At 43.9% G+C, this 14,382-nt stretch overlaps 1 protein-coding gene across 1 annotated transcript in view; it reads right to left on the bottom strand.

The window, feature by feature from the left end:
- Positions 1 to 1,150: 1,150 nt before the first annotated feature.
- LOC108525476 (nmrA-like family domain-containing protein 1) overlaps positions 1,151 to 14,382 on the bottom strand; it is a 20,957-nt gene continuing 7,725 nt past the window's right edge. The window contains exons 2-5 of the mRNA XM_017866443.1: positions 13,691 to 13,929; positions 10,879 to 11,128; positions 6,940 to 7,128; positions 1,151 to 2,374 (exon numbers count right to left, since the gene is read on the bottom strand). Of these exons, the coding sequence (XP_017721932.1) occupies positions 6,983 to 7,128; positions 10,879 to 11,128; positions 13,691 to 13,929 (635 nt within the window). The 3' untranslated portion in view covers positions 1,151 to 2,374; positions 6,940 to 6,982. The remainder of the gene's footprint in view (positions 2,375 to 6,939; positions 7,129 to 10,878; positions 11,129 to 13,690; positions 13,930 to 14,382) is intronic.

The following is a 14,382-nucleotide window of genomic DNA, read 5'->3' as shown; positions in this document are numbered from 1 at the left end:
TAAATAGCTGGGGCTACAGGCATACACTACTATGCCTGGCTGAGTTTTTTTTTTTTTTTTAGAAATAGAATCTGGCTATGTTGCCCAGTCTGGTCTCAAATTTCTGGCCTCAAACAATCCTCCCACCTTGGCCTCCCAAAGTCCTGGGATTGCAGGTGTGAGTCACCATGCCCAGCTATCCTGGTCCAAAAGAAGCAACCTGCCATCCCAGCAAACACACAAAAAGTCCAGGGGACCCTTGGGCCTGTAGTCACTCTCCACATGGGGGACCCTGAGGTTTATTTAGGGAACAGCAGTCATTCTTCCCATCTGGCCCACCCAGATAAGTAATAAGTCACCTATTTTAGTTTAGGGTTTTGTTTTCTTTTCTTTTCCCTTTTAGAAATTTATCCAGGCCAATTTCCCAGGGCTGAGCACTTAAGTTGCACAGAATTGATTGCTGGGGGCTTGGTATTTTGAAAAGGAGAGTGGTCCTCAAATGCACTTCAATTGTGATTGCCCCCCAAGAATCAAAATTTATCGGCAACAACTTCAACATCATTTATTCAACACTCGTCGCTTGGAGCTCTAAAACAGAAAAGGCTGTCTTTTGCCACCACCAAGTCTCCCTCTCCTGAGTGAGATTCCGGGCCAAGGGCTCTCACACAGGCTCCACCATCTCTGTCCTTGCTCAGGGGCTTCTATCATCACACGCTGGATAGTGGGGGATCCTCCATTCCCAGAAGAGGCCAATCTCTTGCCCTTAAAAAGTAGCAGTTGCTAGTTCTTTTCGGGGAGTAAGAACCACATCCCCAATACACACAAGCAATGCACCTGTTTATTTATTTACTTATTTAGAGACAGGTTCTTACTCTGTCACCGAGGCTGGAGTGCAGTGGCATGATCACGGCTCACTGCAGCCTCAACCTCCAGGCTCAGGTGATCCTGCAACCTCAGCCCCCGAGTAGCTGGGACCAAAGGAGCACAACACCATGGCCTGGCTAATTTTTTTTTTTCCAGAGACAGGGTCTCACCATGATGCCCAGGCTAGTCTTAAACTCCTGGACTCAGGCGATCCATCCACCTCAGCCTCTCCAAAGTCCTGGGATTACACATACCAGCCACTGTGCCTGGCCACTCTTTTCTTGTAATAATAGAATTGATTATTTACTCATTTAGTCAATCAACATTTATTGATCACTTATTATGTACCAGGCACTGGGATAAAGATGAGCGTAAGTCACTCACAGAAAGAAAGAAAACTAGCAAATAAGACAATTACAATATGATGTAAAAAATGCTAAGCCAGAGATATAAGAAGGTCCTGTGGGGTCCTTCTGTCACCTCCTCTTTCCACATCCCTACCCTTCATAGGCCTTCCCTCCAGCATGCTGTCCCCACTCCCCACTGCAGATCCCCTGGATTTTGCCTAGAGCTAAATTGCGAGATGGGCCCTCTTGGCCCTGACCTGACTCCAACTCAACCACAAACTGGAAAGGAGCCTTTCTGAGAGTGGATCACTCTGAGAAGAAAACACATAGGAATGAAGCAAAGTCCACAAATGCGCCACCCATGCTAGTGCTCAAGAAAAGTTTGCAGAATGGATAAATGAAGGACCAAGGAATTAATAGACAAATAACTGAATGGTGGCTAATAGATGACTTCATGAATGAAATAAACTTCAGAAAATAAACTTCCAATCTTGAAGCAAAACTGAATTTTAGCATTTCCAGAGCTTGTGCTTGTTCACTGAACACCATGTTCCCCAGAAAATTCTCTACAAAGATGTTCGTTTTTTAAAATTAAAACTACTTAAAAGTTCACTGGGAATTTTGTAATGCAGTTGAGAAAACTGGAGCTGCCTAGGGGAATTTCAGCGCTAGGGCTTGGAATCACTCACCCAGGAGAAATCCCAGTATAATCTGCCCTCCTATTAGTGTTAGGGGAGAAGCTCCAAGTTCCGAGGCGGCTCATTTTACCAAACAGGTGTACCACCCTTATCACTAACTAGCAAGTTAAAGGTGAATCAGATTACTGTGTCCTATCACCAACACGGTGCTTCCTACTGAAGAGGGGACTGCAGGAAATCCTTCAATGTTGCAAACAATTGCATTCCAGCATGTTCTGTCAACATGAATGTTGTGCTGTAAAGAGGAAAAGGATCAGAGAGGAAAGAGGCTGTGTGGTTCAGAGGCCTATCTGAACAGCTGATTTTCTACATGCCCTTGAAGGCTCCCTGGTTCTCTGAGATAAACTGGCTGAAGCTTTTGACTTTGGGATTTAGTCGGTGGGTGAGCTTGACATCTCGGTCTGGCTTCATTTGATAGAAACGACACATATCAGCTATTTCCTTCGCTGCAGGGAATCCCAGCTTCTCGAAAACTTCTGGGGTAATCTTTTTAAGAACAAATAAAAAGACAGAAAATGTTATAGCCCATACTTAAAATAGTTTGAAATGACATTATTCACCTTAATGATGATACAGTTCCATAATTTTTTTTTTTTAAAACGGAGTCTCACTCTGTCACCCAGGCTGGAGTGCAGTGGCGCAATCTCAGCTCACTGCAACCTCTGCCCTCCGAGTTCAAGTAATTCTCCTGCCTCAGCCTCCTGAGTAGCTGGGATTATAGGCACCCACCACCGCAGCTGACTAATTTTATGTATTTTTAGTAGAGATGGGGGTTTTGCCATGTTGGCCAGCCTGGTCTCAAACTCCTGACCTCAGGTGATCCACCCGCCTCTGCCTCCCAAAGTGCTGGGATTACAGGTGTGAGCCACAGCACCCAGCCAGGTCCCCAATTCTTTAGCCTAATTCCAAAATCCAAGAGACTCTAAAGCTTTTTTTTTTTTTTTGTCCCCATAAGCCATTTGCCAGCAAACTGACCTTTTTGAACTAATTTGGTGGCAAACCTGATCTAACTATGTGAAGCTAGTTATGGTCTTTAATTACACCATTTAGTGGAAACATTCAAATATTTGCCTGCAGAGATACAGATGTGTTTGATTACAGGTTCCTGCTCCAGCCCCTGCTGGTGATGTTATATAATATACGTAGACAATAACCTATCTAAAAGCTGAAAGATTCCTAAAGCTGAATTGTTTCTGGCCCCAAGCCTTTTCAATAAGGTACTATAGATCTGTATCAGCCTTCATGTGAATAGCACCTCGCAGTGCTTTCGCCTACACTTCCTCTTCATATTCCTCTACCAGCCCTCTGAAACCGTCCACCCACCTGGACCTCCATGAAGCGTCAAGATCCCCCCTCTCTGGCACCAGGCTCTCCTTCTCACCTGGCTGATGGCCCATCCATCCTTGCTCCCTTTCTTGGTTAGAGGTCTGTATTTTACCTCCAATTGCCCCAGCCTTTGCCAAGGCCAGGCCCAAGCAGAAATGGAGCCCATCCCACACCAACCGAGCTGCCTTCTGTCACCTTCCATAAAATCCACTCCTTGAATCCTTTCTAATAGTAACTAGATCCATAATCCCCCCTACTGAATTAGCTAAAATCATTTCTATTGGATCCAGTATAATCTGTCTTTAGCCCTCAGAGATAAACTCTGACTTTGCAACTTTACTTGGTCTTTAAAAAACTGACAGATGCAAACAACTTAGGCAAAGTGATGATTGTCACATGCATTCATAATAATGAGAAAATTAAGAACAACCTACATGGCCAACAATAGAGAAATGGTAGAATTAATTGTGGTACATCTACTCTCAGAACATAATGCAGTTTAATGTTTTTGGAGAAGTTTAACAAAATAGAAAAATTCTCATTAACTGAAAAGGCCAGAAACAAAATGCTACATTTAGTGTTATTTTAATTGTATTAAATATATACATATGTATATATAAGTATGTGTATATATGTATATATTGAATACAATAATATGGCCATCTTGTGGCCAGATGCACCCTTCCCCGGAATTGTCCGACCATTCTATAGAAGTTCCAGCCTCTGATGCCCTACAGCTTGTGGTGCCAGAGGAGCTTCAGCTGCATTATAAAACAATTTGTATACCAAGAAGAGTCAGGGACCAAGTATATGACTAATAGATGCTAGTATTTATTTAAATACAATTTAAATACAATTATTGTACTTAATACATTATTGTGTACACATTATGTGTATCATATGTATATACAATATACATACAATAATTGTATTAAATATATACATATATACACATATATACATATACATATGTATATATTTAATACAATAAATATGTAAGTATATGCTATAATATATGTATGTATATATGTACAATTATTAAATACTTACATATACTGGAAAAAGACAAGAAAATCTGTCAAATCTTAACAGTAGCTATCTCTAAGAGATTGAACTATGTGTGATTTGTATTTTCTTTTTCATAATTTTCTGAGTTTTCTTCAATAAGTATTTGCTATTTTTGAAATCAGAAAAACATTGACAATTTGAAGTGAGTTTGGAAATAGAAGTCTGTGTGAGAAGCATGGAAGATTCTTCCATGTCTGTCTCCTTGAGTCGCTCTTTTATCCATAACTTTGATATCAAATATACTTCAGTGAAATAAGGAATTCTTTTACTGCAGATTTTTGAAGGAAAGAGGTCTGTTCTGTTGTGTCTCACTTTCTGAGAAAACCATCTTCCTTTGGGGGTTAGACAGTTTCAATCAGACATTTCATACCCCCTTGAGGAGGTGGGAGGAAGTCAGACCGTGAGGGCTGGAGCGCCACCTTGTGGCGAGATGCACCCTTCCCCGGAATTGTCAGACCTTTCTGTAGAAGTTGCAGCCTCTGATGCCCTACAGCTTGTGGTGCCAGAGGAGCTTCAGCTGCATTATAAAGCAATTTGTACACCAAGAAGAGTCAGGGACCAAGTATGTGACTAACAGATGCTTGAAAGGTTCTGAGCAATTCAGAACAATGTCTACTGCATCCTCTGAGAATCAATACACACACTCATCCCCTACACTCACACTCTCTCTCTCCTTCCTTACAGGGTTCAAACCCACAAGACAAAACGAATATATGACCCAAATGCAAATGGTCTGGGAGAAGGGTCACTGAGAAGTAAGTGTGCACCCAGGTACAAGGAACCTTGCAGATCCTCTTGTGAGCCCATCTTTGAGTGGGTGGCTGCCTTCTTGGGTATAGGAGTAACTTAATCTCTCCAAGAAATGTGTGTGTGGCTTCAATGAGATAACCAGATGTGGTTTTGTGGCTAGATTGAATCCTACACTGGTTTTCCAGAAAAAAAAAAAAAAACCTTTGCCTCCTGACAACTTCAGTGCCCGAGGCTGAATTGGGAATCTAGATACCCCCTCTAGAAGCACAAGAGCTGCTGATCCCAACTTCTATCCCTAATTCTAGGAAATGTTCTAGAACATATGTCAACAAACCTTTTTTTATTTTTTATTTTTGTTTTGTTTTTGATACGGAGTCTCGCCCTGTCGCCCAGGCTGGAGTGCGATGGCGCAATCCTGGCTCACTGCAACCTCCACCTCCTGGGTTCAAACAATTTTCCTGCCTCAGCCTCCCCAGTAGCTGGGATTACAGGCGCCCACCACCATGCCCAGCTAATTTTGTATTTTAGTAGAGATGGGGTTTCACCATGTTGGCCAGGCTGGTCTCAAACTCCTGACCTCGTGATCCACCCTCCTTGGCCTCCCAAAGTGCTGGGAAACAAACTTTTCTTTAAAGGCCTAGACATAAATACTGTAGGCTTTGTGGGCCATAAGGTCGCTATTGGAACTACTCAACTCTATCATTGTACCCTGAAAACAGCCTGTTTTCTTTTCCTTTCCTCTTATCAATACCTGCTTGGGGAAATGGCTGGTAATGCTCAATATCACCAATTCTCACTCTTTTGTAAAAAGTCTGTCCTGGCCAGGCATAATTCCTTGGAGAAAATAACTTACCTCCAAGCCCAAGAAGGCAGCCACCCACACAAGGGGGCCATTCCTGCATGATTTATAGCATGATCAGTTGTTGAGGGCTTACTAAGTGCCAGACCCAGTGCCAAGCACCTGCTGTACAGATCTCATTTCATCCTCACAATGATCCCATGAAGGAGGTATAACAACTTTTTTTGGAAGATATGAAGAAACTGAGATGGAGAGGGGTTAAGTAAATTACCAAGGATAGGAGCAGAGCCAGAATCTGCCTCCTTCCCATACTGCCTCTTTTTTGTTGTGTTTATTCTAGAATCAGCCAGGCCAGCCTTCTTGGTGCCCCCTCTATCTATACACAGTCGTGTTCCCTCAAGGACCAACTCAAGCCCACGTCTTCCATGAAACCTTCTTCCACTGTTTTCTGGTCACCTATAGCACTGATATTCTGAACAACACAATTGAGCACCTATAGAGTTATGTCTTATAATGATCATGGTGACTTGATAGGCATTAACATTTTCACTCCAACCTTGCTGCAAATTCCTTAAAGTAGCACTGGGTTCATCACAGAGACTTGATACATCACTGCTATGTGCCAAACACTATCATAAGCCCTTTAAACGTATTCTCTGTAATTTTCACAGGAACACCCGAAGTAGATACTATCATGCCCCACTTTGCAACTGAGGAAGCTGAGGCTCAATGAAGCTAAGTGCCTTGTTCCACATCAGCTAGTTCTGGCCGACCGAAGTGGTCAGCATCAAGGGCTTATGCAAGGAGTTGGGATTGTGTGTGTGAAAAGGCTGTATCTCAATCTTCACATTCTAAGTTCTTTCCACTCAAAAGTAATTTTACTTTTACAAGTCAATTAACCCTAAGCCAAAGAAATAAAGCCGTATGGGAGAGATTCTACTGCTACAATCAATGAAGTTAGATTTATGCAACCACAGTCCTTCTCAATTTCTTTTGAAAGTTTAAGTTCAATCCTGCCTAAATCCACAGTCTACCAAAATTTGTAAGTCAGTGGAATGTTAACCAAGGTAGCCTCTTGTGATCACATGGATGTCCCCTAAGAACTCACCTTTGCATCTCGGACTTTTTTCCCCAAAACCTTGGACAAAACATCAGCATATTGCTGTACTGTTAGTGCTTCTGCACTGAGCCCCACGGCCTTGCCTAAAATTCCTCTGGAGAATTAAAATGTTAGAGACGGCTGCTCCAATATCAGCAACAGAGATACCATCCATTGGTACATCTCCCATTGGTACAGCTAATTAAAAAAAAAAAATAGGAACAGATAAATAGTTAATGATATCACATCCTTGGTAGGTCCCACCAACCCAAACTAATCAATCACTTAAACAAAAGGTGTGGGAAGGCAATGTAAAACCCAGGGGCCACAATCTACACACAGTTACAAGGTTTTGTTTGAGAAATTACAGGTCAAATGCAGTGTCTCACACCCATAATCCCAGCACTTTGGGAGGCATAGGCGAGCATATCACCTAAGGTCAGGAGTTCGAGACCAGCCTGGCCAACATGGTGAAACCCTGTCTATACTGAAAATACAAAAATTAGCCAGACGTGATGGTGCGTGCCTGTAATCCCAGCTACTCCGGAGGCTGAGGCAGGAGAATTACTTGAACCCAGAAGGCAGAGGTTGCAGTGAGCCGAGATCGTGCCACTGCACTCCAGCCTGGGTAACAAAGCAAGACTTCATCTCAAAAAAAAAAAGAGAGAGAGAGAATACTACAGTGTCTGGATATTGATTAAAAAGAGCAACCATTTACTAAATATCTTCTGTATGTAAAGTATGATTAAACATATCTCCAGCCAAAACTTCTGCTGAATTCCAGACTCATGTGTCCCACTACGTACTCAAATCCTTACTTGACTGTTCAATAGACATCTTAAACTCAACAGTCCCCAAACTGAACTACACTCCCCAACAACTTCCCTACAGCCTCCCACCTCAGCTAATGGCAACCCTATCATTCTGATTTCTCAGGTCACAAATCTTGCAGTCAGCCTTGACACTTCTCTCACATCCCATATCCTGTTTTTTTTTTTTTCTTTGGAAATCATATGCATGATATGTACAAAATCTGGCCACTTCTCATCATCTTCAATGCTACCACCCTGGTCCAAGCCACCATCATCCGTGACTTGAGTTATTGCAAAATTTGTCTCCTTGTTTCCACTCTTGCCCTTTCTTTTTTGTTTATTTGTTTGTTTTTTGTTTTGTTTTTGTTTTTGTTTTTGTTTTTTTGAGACGGAGTCTTGCACTTTCGTCCAGGCTGGAGTGCAGTGGCGCGATCTCTGCTCACTGCAAGCTCTGCCTCCCGGGTTCACACCATTCTCCTGCCTCAGACTCCTGAGTAGCTGGGACTACAGGCGCCTGCCACCAAGCCCAGCTAATTTTTTGTATTTTTAGTAGAGACAGGGTTTCACCGTCTTAGCCAGGATGGTCTCGATCTCCTGACCTCATGATCCGCCCGCCTTGGGCTCCCAAAGTGCTGGAATTACAGACACCTGCTACCACACCAGGCTGATTTGTGTATTTTCAGTAGGGACAGTGTTTCACCATGTTATCCAGGCAGCCTGTCAGAAATACCATAGCAGCCAAGGTGAAGTGGCTCATGCCTTTAATCCCAGCACTTTGGGAGGCCAAGGCGGGAGGATCACGAGATCAGGAGATCGAGAGCATCCTGACTAACACGGTGAAATCCCGTTTCTACTAAAAATACGAAAAAAAAAAATTTTTTTTGAGACAGAGTCTTGCTCTGTCACCCAGGCTAGAGTGTGCAGTGGCGCGATCTCAGCTCGCTGCAACCTCCGCCTCCTGGGTTCAAGCAATTCTCCTGCCTCAGCCTCCCGAGTAGCTGGGATTACAGGCACACATGCTCAGCGAATTTTTGTATTTTTAGCAGAGACGGGGTTTCACTATCTTGACCAGGCTGGTCTCAAACTCCTGACCTCATGATCCACCGGCCTCAGTCCCCCAAAGTGCTGGGATTACAGGTGTGAGCCACCATGCCCGGCCAAACTCTTGCCCTTTCATAGTCTCTTTTCAACATAAAAATCAGAGTGACCCTGTAAAAAACTCAGCTCAGGTGAATGTTACATCTGCTCAGAATCTTCTTCTTTTTTTTTTTTTTGAGATGGAGTTCCACTGTGTCACCCAGGCTGGAGTGCAGTAGTGTAATCCCAGCTCACTGCAACCTCTGCCTCCCAGGTTCAAGTAATTCTCCTGCCTCAGCCTCCCCAGTAGCTGGGATTACAAGCACCTACCACCATACCCAGCTAATTTTTGTACTTTTAGTAGAGATGGGGTTTCCTCATCTTAGCCAGGCTGGTCTCAAACTCCTGGCCTCAAGTGATCTACCTGCCACGGCCTCCCAAAGTGCTGGGATTACAGGCATGAGCCACCACATCTGGCCCTGTCTGCTCAGAACCTTCTGATAGCTCTCTGTGTCTCTCAGAGGAAAAGCTAGTTGTTTACGAAGCTTACACAACCAGACCTCACCTCCTACTACCCTGTTAGTTCTGACCTCACCTCCTACTACCCTCCCCTCCCTCATTCTATTTCAAACAATCCTGTCACCTAAGCCTCCTGAGTAGCTGGGACCACAGGCCACCCCTCCCGGCTTCTGATGAGTGTTAATTCTGAATCAAGGAAGAAAGCCTGAATTGTTGTCATTGGTATTTCCACATTCCATCTACTGCACAAAGGTCAACTCTGACCATGGCCACAGAAAGTGTCCCCAAAGGGAAGAGGAATGCCGGCCAGTGGACCAGCAGCATTGGAATTACCTGGAGTCCTTGTTAAAACTACATTCTCCCAGGCATCAACCCAGACCTATGGAATTGGACTCTGTGCAGGTAGGGCCTGCGAACCTGTCTCCCGGGCAGGTCACAGTCCCTCTAAGCTCTAATTCTGACCATGGGACCCAGATCAGAAGAACACTTTTCCTCCATTGTTGCCACAGAAGGTCAGATGGCTGAGCTAGAAGGGCTCTTAGAAGTCATCCTGAGGCTGGGCATCGTAGCGCACACCTGTAATCACAGCACTTTGGGAGGCAGAGGCGGGAGGATCACTCGAGCCCAGGAGTTCAAGACCAGCCTGGGCAACAAAGAGAGACCCCATTTCTACAAAAATAAAATAAAATAAGAATTGGCCAGATGTGATGGTATACCCCTGTAGTCCTAGCTACTCAGGAGGCTGAGGTAGGAGGATGCTTGAGCCCAAAAGTTCGAGGCTGCACAGTGAGCAATGAAACCCAGTATGGGCGAAAGACCCACTGCATTCCAGCCTGGGCAGCAGAGACCCAGACTCAAAAAAATAAAAAATAAAAAAGTCATCTTGTCCAATTTTCCCATTAAACCTGAGGAAACTGCCAGCCATGGTGGCTCACACCTGTAATCCCAATATTTTGGGAGGCTGAGTTGGCTGGATCCCTTGAGTTCCGGAGTTTGAGACTAGCCTGGTCAACATGGTGAAACCCTGTATCTATTTAAAAATGCAAAAATTAGCCAGGTGTGGTGGTGGGTGCATGTAATCCCAGGCACTCAGGAGGCTGAGGCACAAGAATCACTTGAACCCAGGCTGTGGAGGTTGCAGTGAGCCAAGATCATGCTGCTGCACTCAGCCTGGGCGACAGAGCAAGACTCCATCTCAAAAAATAAAAATAAAAATAACCTGAGGAAACTGAGGTTGGAGGTCACATAGCTAACTCCAGTACTTACATTAAGGACGGTCAGTATGTTACGATTGGAAATGTAACCCTTTGTGCTTCTGATCCCAGATCTAGTTCTCTGCCCTAGAAGAGCAATTTAGTGTAGTGCCCTAGAGAAGCCTAGGACAATTTGGCAGCCCTCTCGGCACTTCACACAGAGCTAAACACATAGAAGGCACTCAAATGGTAGGTGTCCACTGCAGAGGGGCAAGAAGGAAGAGAGGGAGGCAAGTGAGTAGAGAGGAGGGCAACCAGGTGCCTGGTGAGCTTTCACTTCATTTTACCCAAGGTGTAGTAATCTCCATCAGAGGCTTTCACGGGCCGCCACGCCGTGAGAAAGTTTTCAAAGTAGGCCGCCACGCGGACACTGGTCATGGGGATGCCAATGGACCAGAAGTACTCCTCCACCTCGCCCTTGCTGTCAAAGTGCGGCACCTGCAGCTTGCCATCCGTCAGCCGCTTGACGTTCTCCAGGCCACTGTAAACCACGTGCTTCAGACCCAGATGCTTGGCGGTGTCTGCCACCAGCTTCCCCTGAGGGTCAAAAGTAAATCCTCATATAGGCCGCTGTATTTGTATTTGCATTTGGACAGATATTCAGAGCAGAATCTCCTCCACTCCCCTCTCCCTTCCTGTCCCCTGCTTTTTTTTTTTAGACAGAGTCTCATGATTTCCGCTCACTGCAACTTCCGCCCCCTGGATTCAAGTGATTCTCCTGGCTCAGCCTCCCGAGTACCTGGGATTACAAGTGGGCACCACCACGCCCAGCTAGTTTTTTGTATTTTGTAGTAGAGATGGGGTTTCACCATACAGCCAGGCTGGTCTCAAACTCCTGATCTCAAGTCATCTGCCTACCTCGGACTCCAAAAGTGTTGGGATTACAGGCCTGAGCCACGGCGCCAGGCCCACCTGCTCCTTTTCTTATTACCCTCATCCCTATGGAGAGGAAGTTCTACTAGCCTCAAAATATATTCAATTTACCTTATGAGAGGCCACTACACCAGCATTGCTGAGCAGAGGTTCCACTCCAAAACCCCCAACTCCTCAGCCTGCTCCCATGGGGGCTGTCAGCAGAACACCGGAGGTGGGGAGTAGTAGAATAAGAAATTAGGGAGGGGCAGAGGAGAAAGGAACCCCAGATACCTGTCTGAAGCTAAGAAGCAACCTGGTGGCAACTGGCCAGGAAGAGATGGCGTTTTTCTCTGGGTTCAGTGTCTTTGTGATCAACTGCAATCGCATTTATTTATTTTCTATAACTGTGTCTAGTAATGGACTATATCTACACACCATTTGGATATTGAGGGCATAATGGAGGCGTATATACACACACACAAACACGTAAGTATATATATTCTCTTTTTTGTGTGTGTTTAGGTCCAAATTTTCCAAAGCACTTTCATCTCTCTCTTCTTTTTTCCTTCCTTTTTGCTTTTCCTTTCTTACTTTTCCTTACAAAACCTCATGCGGCGGGCAGAGAAGACATAATTAACCTGGGTTAGCAGAGGCAGGAAGTGAAGCAGAGAGGTGACTTGTACCCCTACGTTTCCTAGTAAGTGAATATCAGAAGTAGAATTCAAGTCTCCTAAAATAAGCCCTTCCAGAGTTTATCACTAAAACACAGGCTGTGAATGGTATCATTAATTCAAGAGACATTCCTGGAACAGTTTGATCCTGCTCTCGATTTTTTGAATTGTACCATTTCTTCAAGTGGCTAATACCATCCATTATATTTTTTTAAATCTAATCTTCATTTTTTCTCAAATGTATACATATACATAGTTTAAAATGTCAAATAGTACTGTCATGGGTTGGGAGGGAGTGGATCTTATAGTGAAAAAGAAATTCCCAAGAGGCTGAGATGAGAGGATTACTTGAGCCCAGGGGTTCAGGACCAGCATGGGTAACATAGTGAGACCCTGTCTCTAAAAAAATAAAATAAAACAAATAAAATAAAATAAGTTCCCTGTGCCCCATGCTGATTACTGTTCTCCAGAAGTAACACTTCAATTTCATTTAGCTGTTTATTTTTGTAAACGTTTATACCACTAATTCTTGATTTTTTCAATTTGAAATATCATCTACTAAATTCCTACTATGAAAGATGAGGATTTAATTATTCTCTCTCACTCACTCGCTCTGTCTCCTCTCTTACTCACTCACGTTGTCCACCACCACCACCACACATATACACAATTCCCTTTTTTCATTCTCCCAATCATTGTTTTTGGCTAGATCAATATTTAGTGCTTATACACAGCTGAAGCTGAGTTATGTGATATTCTATGGTTACATTTATTTCTTCTTTTTCTTTTTTTTTTTTTGAAACGGAGTTTCACTCTTGTTGCCCACACTGGAGAGAAATAGTCTGATCTTGGCTCACTGCAACCTCCAACTCCCAGGTTCAACTGATTCTCCTGCCTCAGCCTCCCAATTAGCTGGGATTACAGGCATGCACCACCACGCCTGGCTAATTTTGTATTTTTAGTAGAGACAGGGTTTCACCATGTTGTTCAGGCTGGTCTCAAACTCCCAACCTCAGGTGATCCACCCGCCTTGGCCTCCAAAAGTGCTGGGATTACAGGCGTGAGCCACTGCGCCCAGCCTACATTTACTTTTTCTACAAACTTTCATTTTGCCTGAATTTAATTCACTGTGGGCTTGTTTGCTCGTTTATTTCTTTTTCTATGTTCCCATCCCCAAATTATCGATCTGAAGTGTAAATGAAGTGTAAATTACATCTTTATTCTTTCTATTTCACTCTCAGACTAGCTTCAAATTCGGGGGTACCTTTGCTACCACCCCCCATGCCATGTACAAACAAATGGTGAGAAGTAGATAATCCAATGACTAGCTTCATTAAACGGTCACTCTGGAATATTCAAGGTCTTCAGACCTAGACAGATGCTACATAACATTAATTTTACAAAGATACCTTTAACAAGTACTTAAAGTACATGTTTTTTATAAATGCCAAAGGGGATGTAAGACATATATTTGCCCAGATTGAAGGCCTGTCCCCTTCTAGGAAGGAAAGAAGCTGCTAGGGAGGGTAAGAGGAAAGGGCTCAAAGGAAAAAAGAAACAATTTGGTTTCTACCTGAAACACTTCCTTATCTTTGTTGAGAGCGTCCCAGAAGTTGGTCACCAAGAAGGCCCCATAGGCACCTTTTAAGGCACTGTCCACGGATGCTTTATCATTCAGGTCACCTTTTACCACCTCAGCTCCAAGGCGCTGGAGCTCCAGGGCATTTGGTCGAGTTACATCCCTGGTCACTGCTCTCACTGCAAATTTTTTGCTCTCCAAAATTGCCCTGGCCACAGAGCCACCTTGAGCTCCTGCAGGGTCAAGGGAAGAAGAAATACAGGAAGGATCAAGAAGAATGTTCACTGAAAGAAGGCCAGAAATCCCATGATTCAGAGTGGAGCTGCTGTAGTACCTACTTCAGGGGGTGCTACATGGCACTTCACATATCCCCATGGCTTTCAAACTAAGTTATTTGTGGCCTCTTAGGAGGCATTTTTGCAGAAGACATGGGAAGACAGAAGTGGGAGAGGCTTGAGGCAACAAGAAGGGCAAGTGAGCAGGGTGTCAAAATTAGGGATGCCCACAGGTTCTCCAGATTCAACAAAGGCAATTATTCTACTTTTACCTGGTTGTAGACCTTATGTTGGAGTTATTCAGACAATTCATCAAAAGAAGTTCCTGCTCTCGCTCTCTCTCTCTCTCTCTCTCTCTATATATATATATATAATACATATATATATATATATGTATTTTTTTTTTTTTTG

The sequence above is a fragment of the Rhinopithecus bieti genome, unplaced genomic scaffold (assembly GCF_001698545.2).
Source record: "Rhinopithecus bieti isolate Rb0 unplaced genomic scaffold, ASM169854v2 scaffold_2432, whole genome shotgun sequence".
Classification (NCBI taxonomy): domain Eukaryota; kingdom Metazoa; phylum Chordata; class Mammalia; order Primates; family Cercopithecidae; genus Rhinopithecus; species Rhinopithecus bieti.
This window is presented reverse-complemented; position numbering and strand designations above follow the sequence as displayed.